The sequence below is a fragment of the Triticum urartu genome, chromosome 6 (assembly GCF_003073215.2).
Source record: "Triticum urartu cultivar G1812 chromosome 6, Tu2.1, whole genome shotgun sequence".
Lineage (NCBI taxonomy): Eukaryota > Viridiplantae > Streptophyta > Magnoliopsida > Poales > Poaceae > Triticum > Triticum urartu.
Window position 1 is genome coordinate 522,326,895 of NC_053027.1, and position 15,426 is coordinate 522,342,320.

General features: G+C 43.4%; 1 protein-coding gene across 1 annotated transcript; it reads left to right on the top strand.

The window, feature by feature from the left end:
• Positions 1–3,671: 3,671 nt before the first annotated feature.
• Positions 3,672–6,005, top strand: LOC125512623 (WAT1-related protein At1g44800-like). The gene is made up of 4 exons (XM_048677726.1): positions 3,672–4,032; positions 4,592–4,654; positions 4,764–5,447; positions 5,545–6,005. Exons 1-4 carry the CDS (start codon positions 3,839–3,841, stop codon positions 5,768–5,770), a joined length of 1,167 nt encoding a protein of 388 aa, XP_048533683.1. The 5' UTR covers positions 3,672–3,838; the 3' UTR covers positions 5,771–6,005.
• Positions 6,006–15,426: the final 9,421 nt, after the last annotated feature.

Here is a 15,426-nt window from a genome sequence, read left to right on the forward strand (position 1 = left end):
CCTTGTAAAGCAGGTGGGAGTGAAGGATTTTCCGGTTAGAGTAAGACCTCGTATTCCCACATTCAGTGCATGGACAACACATAAAACCATTCTGCTTGTTTGCCTCAGCCGCATCGAGAAACTCATGCACGCCCTTAATGTACTCGCGGGTGTGTCTGTCACCGTACATCCATTGCCGGTTCATCTGCGTGCATTATATATAATTAAGTGTCCAAATTAATAGAATTTCATCATCACATTAAAACCAAAGTGCATACATAGTTCTCATCTAACAACATATAGCTCTCCAGAGCATCTAATTAATTAAACCATACATTGAAACTATGTAAAATATTTCAATGCGAAAACAAATGCGATCATAATCGCAACCAAGGTAACAATTGATCCAACAGCATAATGATACCAAGCCTCGGTATGAATGGCATATTTTCTAATCTTTCTAATCTTCAAGCGCATTGCATCCATCTTGATCTTGTGATCATCGACGACATCCGCAAATGCAACTCCAATATCATCTTCTCCTCCTCAATTTTTTTATTTTTTCCTTCAACAAATTGTTTTCTTCTTCAACTAAATTTAACCTCTCGACAATAGGGTCGGTTGGCATTTCCGATTCACATACATCCTAGATAAATAAAATCTATGTCACGTTGGTCGGCATAATTTTCATAAACAATAAATGAACCAATAGTTATAAAGATAATATACATACCACATCCGAATCATAGACATGACGAGGGCCGACGGGGGCGGATACCAAAACCATCGCACTATATAAGATGCAATAATAAATGTAAGAAAATGATACAAGTATCTATCTAAACATACAAGTAAGAATATTTTTCCTTTCAGAAAGAAGATAAGAACAAGAGGCTCACCACGGTGGTGTCGGTGATGAGATCGGCGCGGGTGATCGACGGCAGTGAAGACGGGGACGGGGAGTGACGGGCCGCTAAATCTAGACAAATCTCGAGGAAAATGGAGCTTGGAGGTCGAGCTTCGAGAGGAGAAAGCTTAAGTAGTGTGGCTCGGGCATTCCATCGAACACCTCATGTGCATAGGAGGTGAGCTAGAGCACCACAAAGCCCTCTCCCCCTCGGCCAGAAAAAACAGAGCACTGTGCTCTGCTCTTGCGCGAGGGGGTATATATAGGCACCTCATTGGTCCCGGTTGGTGACATGAGCCGGGACTAAAGGGGAGCCTTTGGTCCCGGTTCAAGCCACCAACCGGGACCAATGGTGGTGGGCCAGGAGCAAGGCCCATTGGTCCTGATTCGTCCCACCTACCGGGACCAAAAGGTCCAGATGAACCGGGACCAATGGCCCACGTGGCCCGGCCGGCCCCCTGGGCTCACGAACCAGGACCAATACCCACATTGGCCCCGGTTCTAGACTGAACCAGGACTAATGGGCTGACCCGGCTTGGACCAAAGCCCTTTTTTCTACTAGTGAACAATGAACGAACTTGGATCGGGGAAGATCCCTAGAAGTGCAGGCTGCCGAACAGCAACATCTTCACTATAGTATTGAGGGAGGACTCCTGCTCCAAAAATAAAAATCAAACCAATAACAGTGGGACATCTACCCCCTTGCATGGTGCAGTCGTTCATCTCGTTGAAGATTCATATAGGCCCCCACTTCCTCCATACATGCTGGCAACTTTTCCTATAGCTAGCTTTTGTGGCATAGATTCCATGCTATGCTCCAACCACATACTTTTTTATGTGATTCCAAGGTTTACTCCATTTTATCATTTAAATCAAGAGTCTAGTTGAAAATTGGTTTGAATATTTTTGTTCCTTAAGATAAGAACTTTGAAACAAGAGCACTCTTGAATATATTTTGGTAATTTTAAAATTCAAATTCCGAAACATGGTGAAACTTTATGAAACATGATGATGCACTCTAGAGCACAAAAAAACTAATAAAACTTGATAAGAATGAATGTTCATACAAAATCTTCTTAGTTATGTTTGCAGCGCATTGACATAGAATAGTACATTTTGATATGATTTAGAGCATGCAGTACCACAATTAACCTTTCCGGCATAACGTGAAAACTTCTCCCCTTTTCACGCAACATGATAAAACTCTATGGAACATACTGATGCACTCTAGAACACGAAAAGGACTATTTAAACTTTATAAGAATGCATGTTCAATACAAACTCATAAAATTATGTTTGAATCACATTTATTAACTGTTACCAAGTTCCCTATGCATCACTTTGATCCGCACTGACACACAATAAATCCCGTTGTAAAATTTTGATATATTATTACAGTTTGCTAGGTAAATGACTGTAGTTTTTGTGGCACAAGGCTTCATCATGATTGAAAATTCCAATTTCAAATTTGTCAAAATTTATTCAACGTTGGTCTCGTTTCAAAGCTCTCGTCATCAGGAACACAAATATGCAAAGAAATCATAATGTTCGTTCGATTTAAAAGATATTATTGATACAAACATGGAAATCAAATGAAAAATAATTGAGTGGATAAATTGAGAGAGAGAGAGAGAAGTTGATAAAGTACACAACAACAGTGCATGTGCCAGAATGGCAGATAATCCATTATGCAACAAAAGCATCAAGTCAGTATGGCAAAAACTCAACAGATCGGAAAGATCGGTCTTGCGAGGACAAAAACCTAAACTCTGAAACTCCGCAAGAATAGCTGCACCAAACATATAGAGGAAACATAGCCCTGGAGCTGTGACGTTGCCCCAAAAAGCATCGCCGCCAGGGGAAGAACCATATGGCCTTTGTTTTCATGACACAACATCCACCATGGGTATGTTGCCGTTGAGGAGCACAAAACTCATCTTCAAATGACTATTGAAACACACATACGAGCACCCTAGGTTCCCCACCTCACAGCGCCAAAATGCCGGCTGGATCGGTAGCGAGGGGAACCGGGTAGAAATTCCGGCGCCGGTTGTCTTCTTTTTCTTCTGAGAACCTAATTCGACCTTACAAAAATCATTACTGTATGATATCATGCCTTTTATTAGCAAGAAATAAGATACTCATATATGGTTCTCGTCCTTTTTGGAAGAATCTCTTGGTTTACAATGAGGAATTTAGGCCAAGAGAAATGGCAGACACTTTAGTAGCCTAGTATTAATGCTACATCTTATCAGCTGATTTAACTCATCAACAGTATTCTGATCCTAGCTAGTCTAGACACTATGCAGATGGATGCATGCATGAACATCAATGGTTGTCGCCTGTCGGCGCAAGAGAGATATCTAGGGGCAAAGTGAAAGGCCTATGTCCATTCCAGCAGCTAATTAACACAACTCCCATATACATTGACTCCGACGGCTTAACACAATTCGCTGTCGCGAGCAAGCATTCTCCTCAGGTGGCTGGAAAGTTATCCAAACCCACCGCCATTTTGCTGTACGTGCTCCCAGCATTTTCCGAAAAATAATACAAATTGATGGGATGCATGAGAGAGAGAGAGAGAGAGAGAGAGAGAGAGAGAGAGAGAGAGAGAGAGAGAGAGAGAGAGAGAGAGAGATGTTCTCCTTGCCTGGAAGTGGAATATTAAACTGGGAATGGAGCATGTAGCTAAAGCTAGCACTGGGACACATCCATGACTCGGATCCACCCATGGGCTAGGTGCACTGTACGCCGCGCGCCTATATAAAGTAGACGGGCCTCGGCCTGAGCTCATCGCCTCATCGATCACAGCCATTTGCTTTCCAGCGAGAGAGTGAGAAACATCAAGCTCCAGGTAGTGAGTGAGAGGGAACCTAGACTTGTGATTTTAAGTGAGAAGGAAGCTAACGTTAGCCAGCCAGAGAGAGAGAGAGAGAGAGAGAGAGAGAGAGGATGGGCATGGGGTGGAAAGTTCTGAACGATGTGAAGCCATACCTGGCGATGGTGCTGCTGCAGGTGGGGTTCGCCGGCATGTACATCATCGCCGTGGCGTCCCTCAAGGCCGGGATGAGCCACTTCGTCCTCGTCGTCTACCGTAATCTGGTCGCCACCGCCGTCATGACGCCCTTCGCCCTCTACTTCGAGAGGTAAACAACCCCACGATCGAGCAAACACACACGTACAATTTGTCAAGGTCATTCATATTTTTGTCTCATTTAGATGGTGCAAGCTGCACAACCAGCACTCGTGGATCCTAATCCAGAAAAGTATTGTACATGCATCTCGATATCTTACTCCAGGAAAGTAGTAGGCATATATGCATCTTGATTCTTGATACCTTATTCTATTGGCAAGATAGCCAGCTTTTCCCGCCTTTCCTTGTCACGCGTTAAATCAGATCGATGTACGTACCTCTCAACATGCAGCATCTATATATGGATGGATCCATCAGAACATAATTGTGCATTAACAGAAGTAGAAAATGACACACAAGCAGGTATGTCTATGTGGCCTGTACGTGTGTTTACGTACGTGTAAACGCACCTGGACGACCTCCACTAGCCAGTGTGCCCTGGTTGGCCACTGGTGGAGGGCCTACCATGCATGGAACCCACATGTCAGCTGGAGGGCCTACCATGCATTCACTAGACAGTTCGATTAATTTTTACTCTACCTAAATCATGGTTTATGCTCCAACTTGTGCAGGGGACTGAGGCCAAAGATGACAATCACCATCTTCATCAAGGTCATGGGGCTCGCATTCCTCGAGTACGTACACCGTTAATTATTTGACCGTCCGTGCATGGCGATCAACGGATCAAGGACATGACTCTTTCTTGATTACTGACTGATGTGCTGTGTTGCATGGGTCTCTCAGGCCCGTCATGGACCAGAACCTGTACTTCATGGGCGCGAAGCTGACCTCGGCGGGATTCGCGACGGCGCTCGTCAACATCCTCCCGGCCGTCACATTCGTGCTGGCCCTCATCCTGCGCATGGAGAAGGTGCGGCTGCGGAGTCTGCACAGTCAAGCCAAGATCGCCGGCACGGTCCTCACGGTGGCCGGCGCCGTGCTGATGGTCCTGTACCACGGCCCCATCGTGCAGTTCCCGTGGACCAAGGGCCAGCACCACGCCATCGCCAGTGGCCAGGGCGCCGGCGGCGCGGCCGCCGCGCGGGACTGGCTGAACGGGACTATCATGGTCATCATCGCCTGCGTGGCCTGGGCGTGCTTCTTCATCCTCCAGTCCAACACCCTCCGGAGCTACCCGGCGGAGCTGTCGCTCACCGTGCTCATCTGCGGCATGGGATCCCTCATGAGCGGCGCCATTGCCCTCGTCGCCGAGCGCGCTAACACTCAGGCGTGGGTCATCGGCTTCGACACCCGCCTCTTCACTGCCGTCTACGCCGGCATAGTGTGCTCCGGTGTGGCTTACTACGTGCAGGGCATCGTGTCGAGGCAAAGGGGTCCTGTGTTCGTGACGGCCTTCAACCCACTCTGCATGATCGTAACCGCCGTCATGGGCTCCATCATTCTCAAGGAGGAGATCAATCTCGGAAGGTACATAAATTCGTGCTGCCACCACATCAAGATGGATGTGGATGTGTAATACCTTAGTGCAACAATACTAATGATCTCATTTCATTGTTGCTTTCAGTGTGATTGGTGCAGCCATCATCGTGGGAGGCCTCTACTTTCTCATCTGGGGCAAGAGCAAGGACGAGATCAACAAAGTCTCCGACGTCAGCGTCAAGGGCGCCGGCGAGCTGCCCTTAACCTCGGTGACCAACGATCACGGCCACGGCAAGCAGCACGAGCTCGGCAACAGCAATGGAAGCCATGTCTTGGACGTCGAGACGCCTACGACCAATGGCCACTACTAGATCGACCGAAGTAGCGAGTAGCTACGTGCTATACGTTCACCCATCTTCCATCGACCAGTATGTCTAGCTTTTTTCCTGGTAGTGCATGGTCCATCGATCGATCGTGCATAAGGACCAATTTTGTTCTCCATTTTCTTCTTGTCAGCTTCTCTCTAGCGACGATCCTATCATGTGACTATGTGAGACAATGAGAGAGTGAGCAAGTGCTAATTTTATAACATCCCTTTTGCCGATCTATGTGGATTTGTTGGAACATGGATCTACGCACACGTGATTAAACATTTAAAGTGAAAATATTGTAAAGAATAGTCAAACATTTTGGATTTTTTCAATAAATATGATCTAGTGTTATACTCACATGTAAAGTTTCACAAAGAAATGAATTATATGAACTTTTGGGCCAAAAAACAATTGTAACTACAAAAAAAACTTCCACGGTAACCTTTATACAGTACCGGTTCTGTTTTTCTTTTCGCCCAGAATACTTTTGAAACTTTACACATGAATATAATAGTAGACCATGTTTGTTAAAAAAACCAGAAAATGTTTGAATTTTTTTGTTATTTTTTTCAGTTTTGAGTACATGTGAACCCATGTTCCATCCGTTTCGGGCGGGATATTTGCCGCCAAAATTGAGTCATCCAATGTAACAAAGGTCAAATTGCTACGGGTGCAGGTCAGACCTGCTCTGGCGAGCTTAGGACCGGCGGCGGCACATTTTAGAAAGAAGTAGGACTCAAATATGTGCTTTCATAGTTTTAGGACTAAAGTGACACACCTAGAATACTTTTAGGACCAGTGGTGGATTTACGAAAAAGGATCCCCCCCCCCCCCCCGCTTTATATTATGAAGCAACAACACCAAGCATCCAACAAGAGTCAGTTCAAAGTACAAGAAAGTCTCAAATCATCGCTGGGGGCACAACAAGACAAGCCCCAAACAAAGAGAAAAAAGAAGCTAATCCGGCTTAGGAGGGGCTGGCGGTGGTGGTGGTGGAGCTAATGCTGCAGCCGAGGAACGGAGACCCGTGATGATGTTTTCGAAGACGTCCCGATCGCGCCGCTTGCTAAGAGGTCTCCATAGTTGTAAGAAGCCACACATTTTGTAGATTGCATCAGTCACACGGCAAGGAATCATGCGTTCGATGACTAGTTTATTGTGGATGCACCAGAGGGTCCATGCCAGGGTACCCATAGCCACCCAGGTGGGGGCACGTCTAGGACTGGGGAGCCTAAGGATCTCCCCGAACAAGTCCGGAAGGTTGCCGTGATACCAAATGCCACCAACAACCTCCCGGAAGCATCTCCATAGGAACTGCGCCGCCGAGCACCAGAAGAAGATGTGGTTGCAGTCTTCCGGTACCATGCAAATGGGACAAAGGCCGTCCCCAGGGCCATTACACTTACGCACCTCCGTGCCCGAAGGCTGTCGGCCTCGGACCCATTGCCAAAGGAATATGCGGATTTTCAAGCGGAGTTTGATCTCCCTTAACACCGAGAGTTCAATTGGTCCGGGAGTGGGTACAGTCGCCTGGTACAAGGATCTAGTAGAAAATCGGCCGTTTGGCTCCAGTCGCCAAGACAGCAAGTCGGGCTCAAGGGAGGGGGTGTGGAGGGCAACACAATTGAGCAGCTCCTCCCATTGAGCATGCTCCACCGCCCCGAAGGTATGGCGGAGGGTGATTGCACTCATGTTAGCCAAAGCAATGGCCACCGAAAGTTGTGGGCGGGCACATATTGAGAATAAAGCGTAGAACCGCTCCGCAAAAGGTCGAGTCTCGGCCCATCTATCAAGCCAGAATAGGGTGCCGGACCCAGAGCCCACTTTAATGGAGGTCCCAATACACAAGACCGGCATCAGTTGGATCACCGATTGCCAGAATTGGGACCCTCCAGATCTAGAGGTGAACGCCAGAGGCTGCCCTCGTAGGTACTTCGCGCGGATAATCTCCAGCCACAGCCCACCATCACCGGTCTGAATGCGCCAAAGCCATTTGGAGAGGAGGGCAATATTCATCCGCTTAGATGAAATGACCCCGAGGTCGCCCTAGTCCTTAGGCTTGCAAATCTCAGACCACTTAACCATGTGGTACTTCTGTTTATTGTTCTCTCCAGCCGAGAAGAATCTGGAGAGAAGCTTGGTGACCTCATGATGAAGGGATTCATGTAAACTATAAAATCTCATAACGTACATCAAGAGGCTAACAAGGGAGGAGTTCATCAGAACCACTTGAGCGGCCTTGGAAAGCCACCTCCCCTGCCAAGGCTCCATCCTAGGTTGGAGCTTGGAAATTATTGGGCGGAAGTCTTTCTCCTGTAGACAGGCGTCACTAATCGGCATGCCGAGGTAAGTAGTCGGGAAGGATCCCAAGCGACAATTCAATCGAGTGGCGATTCGCTGGACTTCCTCCTTAGAGTACCCAAGAACCATCACTTCACTCTTGGCGAAGTTAATCGTGAGACCCGACATCTCCTGAAAGTAGAGGAAGAGGAACTTGAGGTGTCGAATATCCTCGTCCGAGCCTTCCACCATCATAATGGTGTCGTCCGCATATTGGAGGTGGGTCAGACCTCCATTAGCCACGAGATGGGGCAAATCCCCCTAATGTGGCCGGCCCACTTGGCCAAGTCTAGGATCGTAGCTAGAGCGTCGACCACAAGATTGAATAGAAATGGGGAGATATGATCGCCTTGCCGTACTCCCTGCCAGTCAGGAAGTACGGCCCGGCCTCCCCATTTATGTTGACAGCCGTGCGTCCAGTCATAACCAGCTACATAACCCGAGCCATCCAGTGGTGATCGAAGCCACGCTTCATCATCACCTCCCAAAGGAAGGACCAATGTACAGTGTCGTACGCTTTATGGAAGTCAATCTTGAAGAACATGGCGCGAAGGCGCTTACCCTTGACTTCATGGATGACCTCGTGGAGAACGAGGATCCCATCCAAAATATACCGGCCTTTCGTGAAGGCCTTCTGGTTCGGATGATGGATCCGAGGGGCGATTAGGGTCGCCCTAGGGGCGTACCCTTTGGCCAGAATCCGAAACAACACATCGAGGACCGTGATAGGTCGGAACTGCCGAATGTCAGCTGCCCCGGTAACCTTTGGTATCAAGGAGATGATCCCGTAGTTGAGTCGGGAAACGTCCAATGTTCCCCGAGAAAACTCCAGGAACAGGTCAAGGATGATCTCCTTGACCATCGGCCAGAATGCCTGGAAGAAGCGAACCGGTAGGCCATCGGGGCCTGGGGCCGAGGCCGGGTTCATTGCTTTGACAAAAGTCTCAACCTCCGTGGCATCAAAGGGAGCGACGAGAGCAGCATTCTCCTCATGGGAGATTTGTTGGTTGGGCGACCAAATGTGGTCTGCAAGGGCGATCCCTCCCCGAGGGCTGCTACCTCTTGAGCACTTGCGTTGGTTTTCCCTTGAAGAGGAAAGGGTGATGCAGCAAAGTAGCGTAAGTATTTCCCTCAGTTTTTGAGAACCAAGGTATCAATCCAGTAGGAGGCCATGCATGAGTCCCTCTCACCTACGCAAACAAATAAATCCTCGCAACCAACGCGATAAGGGGTTGTCAATCCCTACACGGTCACTTACGAGAGTGAGATCTGATAGATATGATAAGATAATATTTTTGGTATTTTTATGATAAAGAGAAATAAAAGATGTAAAGTAAAATAAATGGCAAAGGAAATAACTAAGTATTGGAAGATTAATATGATGGAAGATAGACCCGGGGGCCATAGCTTTCACTAGTGGCTTCTCTCAAGAGCATAAGTATTCACAGTGGGTAAACAAATTACTGTTGAGCAATTGACAGAATTGAGCATAGTTATGAGAATATCTAGGTATGATCATGTATATAGGCATCACGTCCGAGACAAGTAGACTGACTCCTGCCTGCATCTACTACTATTACTCCACACATCGACCGCTATCCAACATGCATCTAGAGTATTAAGTTCATAAGATCAGAGTAACGCCTTAAGCAAGATGACATGATGTAGAGGGATAAACTCATGCAATATGATGAAAACCCCATTTTGTTATCCTCGATGGCAACAAAACAATACGTGCCTTGCTGCCCCTACTGTCACTGGGAAAGGACACCGCAAGATTGAACCCAAAGCTAAGCACTTCTCCCATTGCAAGAAAGATCAATCTAGTAGGCCAAACCAAACTGATAATTCGAAGAGACTTGCAAAGATAACCAATCATACATAAAAGAATTCAGAGAAGATTCAAATATTGTTCATAGATAAACTTGATCATAAACCCACAATTCATCGGTCTCAACAAACACACCGCAAAAGAAGATTACATCGAATAGATCTCCACGAGAGAGGGGGAGAACTTTGTATTGAGATCCAAAAAGAGAGAAGAAGCCATCTAGCTAATAACTATGGACCCGTAGGTCTGAGTTAAACTACTCACACTTCATCGGAGGGGCTATGGTGTTGATGTAGAAGCCCTCCGTGATCGATGCCCCCTCCGGCGGAGCTCCGGAACAGGCCCCAAGATGGGATCTCGCGGATACAGAAAGTTACGGCGGTGGAATTAGGGTTTTGGCTCCGTATCTGGTAGTTTGGGGTACATAGGTATATACATAGGAGGAAGGAGTACGTCGGTGGAGCAACAGGGGGCCACGAGGGTGGAGGGTGCGCCTGGGGGGGGGGGTAGGCGTGCCCCCCTACCTCGTGGCCTCCTGGTTGATGTCTTGACGTAGGGTCCAAGTCCTCTGGATCATGTTCGTTCCAAAAATCACGTTCCCGAAGGTTTCATTCCGTTTGGACTCCGTTTGATATTCTTTTTCTGCGAAACCCTAAAATAGGCAAAAAAACAGCAATTCTGGGCTGGGCCTCCGGTTAATAGGTTAGTCCCAAAAATAATATAAAAGTGTATAATAAAGCCCAATAATGTCCAAAACAGAATATAATATAGCATGGAACAATCAAAAAATTTAGATACATTGGAGACGTATCAAGCATCCCCAAGCTTAATTCTTGCTCGTCCTCAAGTAGGTAAATGATAAAAATATAAATTTTGATGTGGAATGCTACTTGGCATATTTTCGATGTAATTCTTCTTAATTGTGGTATGAATATACAGATCCAAAAGATTCAAGATAAAAGTTCAATATTGAGATAAAAATAATAATACTTCAAGTATATTAACTAAGCAATTATGTCCTCTCAAAATAACATAGCCAAAGAAAGTTCATCCCTACAAAATCATATAGTTTAGTCATGCTTCTTTTTTGTCACACAAGAATGCCCTCATCATGCACAATCCCGATGAGAAGCCAAGCAATTGTTTCATACTTTAGTAATCTCAAACTTTTTCAACCTTCACGCAATATATGAGCATGAGCCATGGATATAGCACTATGGGTGGAATAGAATATAATGATGGGGGTTATGTGGAGAAGACAAAAAGGGAGGAAGTCTCACATCAACGAGGCTAATCAATGAGCTATGGAGATGCCCATCAATTGATGTTAATGCAAGGAGTAGGGATTGCCATGCAACGGATGCACTAGAGCTATAAATATATCAAATCTCAACTAAAGAAACTAAGTGGGTGTGCATCCAACTTGCTTGCTCACGAAGACCTAGGGCATTTGAGGAAGCCCATTGTTGGAATATACAAGCCAAGTTCTATAATGAAAAATTCCCACTAGTATATGAAAGTGACAAAACAAAAGACTATCTATCATGAAGATTATGGTGCTACTTTGAAGCACAAGTGTGGAAAAAGGATAGTAGCATTGCCCCCTTTTTATTTCTCTTTTTTGGCCTCCCTTTTTTATTTGGCCTTTATCTATTTTTAGGGACAATGCTCTATGAATGATGATCATAACACTTCTATTTACAACTCAATGATCACAACTCGATACTAGAACAAAGTATGACTCTATATGAATACCTCCGGTGGTGTACCGGGATATGCAATGAACCAAGAGTGACATGTATGAAAGGATTATGAATGGTGGCTTTGCCACAAATACTATGTCAACTACATGATCATGCAAAGCAATATGACAAATGATTAACGTGTCATGATAAACGGAACGGTGGAAAGTTGCATGGCAATATATCTCGGAATGGCTATGGGAATGCCATAATAGGTAGGTAAGGTGGCTGTTTTGAGGAAGATATAAGGAGGTTTATGTGTGAAAGAGTGTATCATATCACGGGGTTTGGATGCACTGGCGAAGTTTGCACCAACTCTCAATGTGAGAAAGGGCAATGCACGGTACCGAAGAGGCTAGCAATGATGGAATGGTGAGAGTGCGTATAATCCATGGACTCAACATTAGTCATAAGGAACTCACATACTTATTGCAAAAATCTACAAGTCATCAAAAACCAAGCACTACGCGCATTCTCCTAGGGGGGTAGATTGGTAGGAAAAGACCATCGCTCGTCCCCGACCGCCACTCATAAGGAGGACACTCAAAGAACACCTCATGTTTCAAATTTATTACATAACGTTTACCATACGTGCATGCCACGGGACTTGCAAACTTCAACACAAGTATTTTTCAAATCCACAACTACTCAACAAGCACAACTTTGATATCACTACCTCCATGTCTCAAAACAATCATCAAGCATCAAACTTCTCTTAGTATTCAACACACTCATAATAAAGTTTTTACTAGTCTTGAATACCTAGCATATTAGGATTATTTAAGTAAATTACCATGCTATTTAAGACTCTCAAGATAATCTAAGTGAAGCATGAGAGAATAATAATTTCTATAAAACAAAACCACCACCGTGCTCTAAAAGATATAAGTGAAGAACTAGAACAAAAACTATATAACTCAAAAGATATAAGTGAAGTACATAGAGTATTCTAATAATTTCCGAATCATGTGTGTCTCTCCCAAAAGGTGTGTACAGCAAGGATGATTGTGGTAAATAAAAAGCAAAGACTCAAATCATACAAGACGCTCAAAGCAAAACACACATCATGTGGCGAATAAAAATATAGCTCCACGTAAAGTTACCGATGGAAGTAGACGAAAGAGGGGATGCCTTCCAGGGCATCCCCAAGCTTTGGATTTTAGGTGTACTTAGATTCTCTTGGGGTGCCATGGGCATCCCCAAGCTTAGTCTCTTGCCACTCCTTGTTCCATAATCCATCAAATCTTTCACCCAAAACTTGAAAACTTCACAACACAAAACTTAAAGTAGAAAATCTCGTGAGCTCCGTTAGCGAAAGAAAACAAAACACCACTTCAAGGTACTGTAATGAAATCATTATTTATTTATATTGGTGTTAAACCTACTGTATTACAACTTCTCTATGGTTTATAAACTATTTTACTAGCCATAGATTCATTAAAATAAGCAAACAACACACGAAAAACAGAATCTGTAAAAAACAGAACAATATGTAGTAATCTATAGCTAACGCAAGATCTGGAACCCCAAAAATTCTAAAATAAATTGATGGACGTTAGGAATTTATCTATTAATAATCTGCAAAAATAATTAACTAAATATCACTTTCCAAATAAAAATGGCAGCAGTTCTCGTGAGCGCTAAAGTTTCTGTTTTTTACATGAAGATTAAAAAGACTTTTCCCAAGTCTTCCCAACGGTTCTACTTGGCACAAACACTAATTAAACACAAAATACACAACCAAAACAGAGGCTAGATAAATTATTTATTACTAAACAGGAGAAAAAAAAGCAAGGAATAAAAATAAAATTGGGTTGCCTCCCAACAAGCGCTATCGTTTAACGCCCCTAGCTAGGCATAAAAAGCAAGGATAGATCTAGGTATTGCCATCTTTGGTAGGCAATACATAAGTGGCTCTCATAATACATTCATAAGGTAATTTAATTTTATTTCTAGGGAAGTGTTCCATGCCTTTCCTTAACGAAAATTGGAATCTAATATTTCCTTCCTTCATATCAATAATTGCACCAATCGTTCTAAGGAAAGGTCTACCAAGAATAATAGGACATGAAGGATTGCAATCTATGTCAAGAACGATAAAATCTACGGGCACATAATTCCTATTTGCAACAATAAGAATATCATTAATTCTTCCCATAGGTTTCTTAATGGTGGAATCCGCAAGGTGTAAGTTTAAAGAGCAATCATCAAAATCACAAAAACCTAGCAAATCACACAAAGTCTTTGGAATCGTGGAAACACTAGCACCCAAATCACACAAAGCATAGCATTAATGGTCTTTAATTTTAATTTTAATAGTAGGTTCCCACTCATCATAAAGCTTTTTAGGGATAGAAACTTCCAACTCAAGTTTTTCTTCATAAGATTGCATCAAAGCATCAACGATATGTTTAGTGAAAGCTTTATTTTGACTATAAGCATGAAGAGAATTTAGCATGGATTGCAACAAGGAAATACAATCTATCAAAGATCAATTATCACAATTAAATTCCTTGAAATCCAATATAGTGGGTTCATTAATATTTAAAGTTTTCACTTCTTCAATCCCACTTTTAATAATTTTAGCATCAAGATCTAAAGACTCCGAATTCTTGGAACGTCTCTATGTAAAGGTGGATCATATTCAGTCCCATCATTATCAAGATTCATATTACAAAACAAAGATTTAATAGGGGACACATCAATAACTTTTAGATCTTCATCTTTATTATCATTGAAACTAGAAGAACACGATTTTATAAAACAATCTTTCTTAGCACGCATCCTAACGGTTCTTTCTTTGCAATCATCAATGGAAATTCTCATGGCATTGAGAGACTCATTGATATCATGCTTAGGTGGAATAGATCTAAGTTTCAAAGAATCAACATCAAGAGAAATTCTATCAACGTTCCTAGCCAACTCATCAATCTTAAGCAATTTTTCTTCAATCACAGCATTGAAATTCTTTTGCAAAATAATAAATTCTTTAATATTAGTTTCAAAATCAGAGGGCGCCTTATTATAATTTCCATAAGAATTGTTGTAGTAATTACCATAATTATTAGAGGAATTACTAGGATACGGCCTAGGATTAAAGTTTCCTCTATACGCGTTGTTACCAAAATTATTCCTACCAACAAAATTCACATCCATAGATTCATTATTATTCTCAATCAAAGTAGACAAAGGCATTTCATTAGAATCAGAAGAAACACTTTTATTAGCAAATAATTTCATAAGTTCATCCATCTTTCCACTCAAAACATTAATTTCTTCTATCGCATGCACTTTTTTATTAGTAGATCTTTCGGTGTGCCATTGAGAATAATTAACCATAATATTATCTAGGAGTTTAGTAGCTTCTCCTAAAGTGATTTCCATAAAAGTGCCTCCCGCGGCCGAATATAAAAGATTTCTAGAAGCAAAATTCAATCCGGCATAAACATTTTGTATAATCATCCACAAATTCAAACCACGTGTGGGGCAATTACGTATCATTAATTTCAGCCTCTCCCAAGCTTGTGCAACATGTTCATAATCAAGTTGCTTAAAATTCATAATATCGTTTCTAAGAGAGATAATCTTAGCGGGAGGAAAATACTTAGAGATAAAAGCATCTTTGCACTTATTCCACGAATCAATACTATTTTTAGGCAAAGACGAAAAGCAAGCTTTAGCACGATCTCTAAGCGAAAAATGAAATAGCTTCAATTTAACAATATCATTACCCACATCTTTCT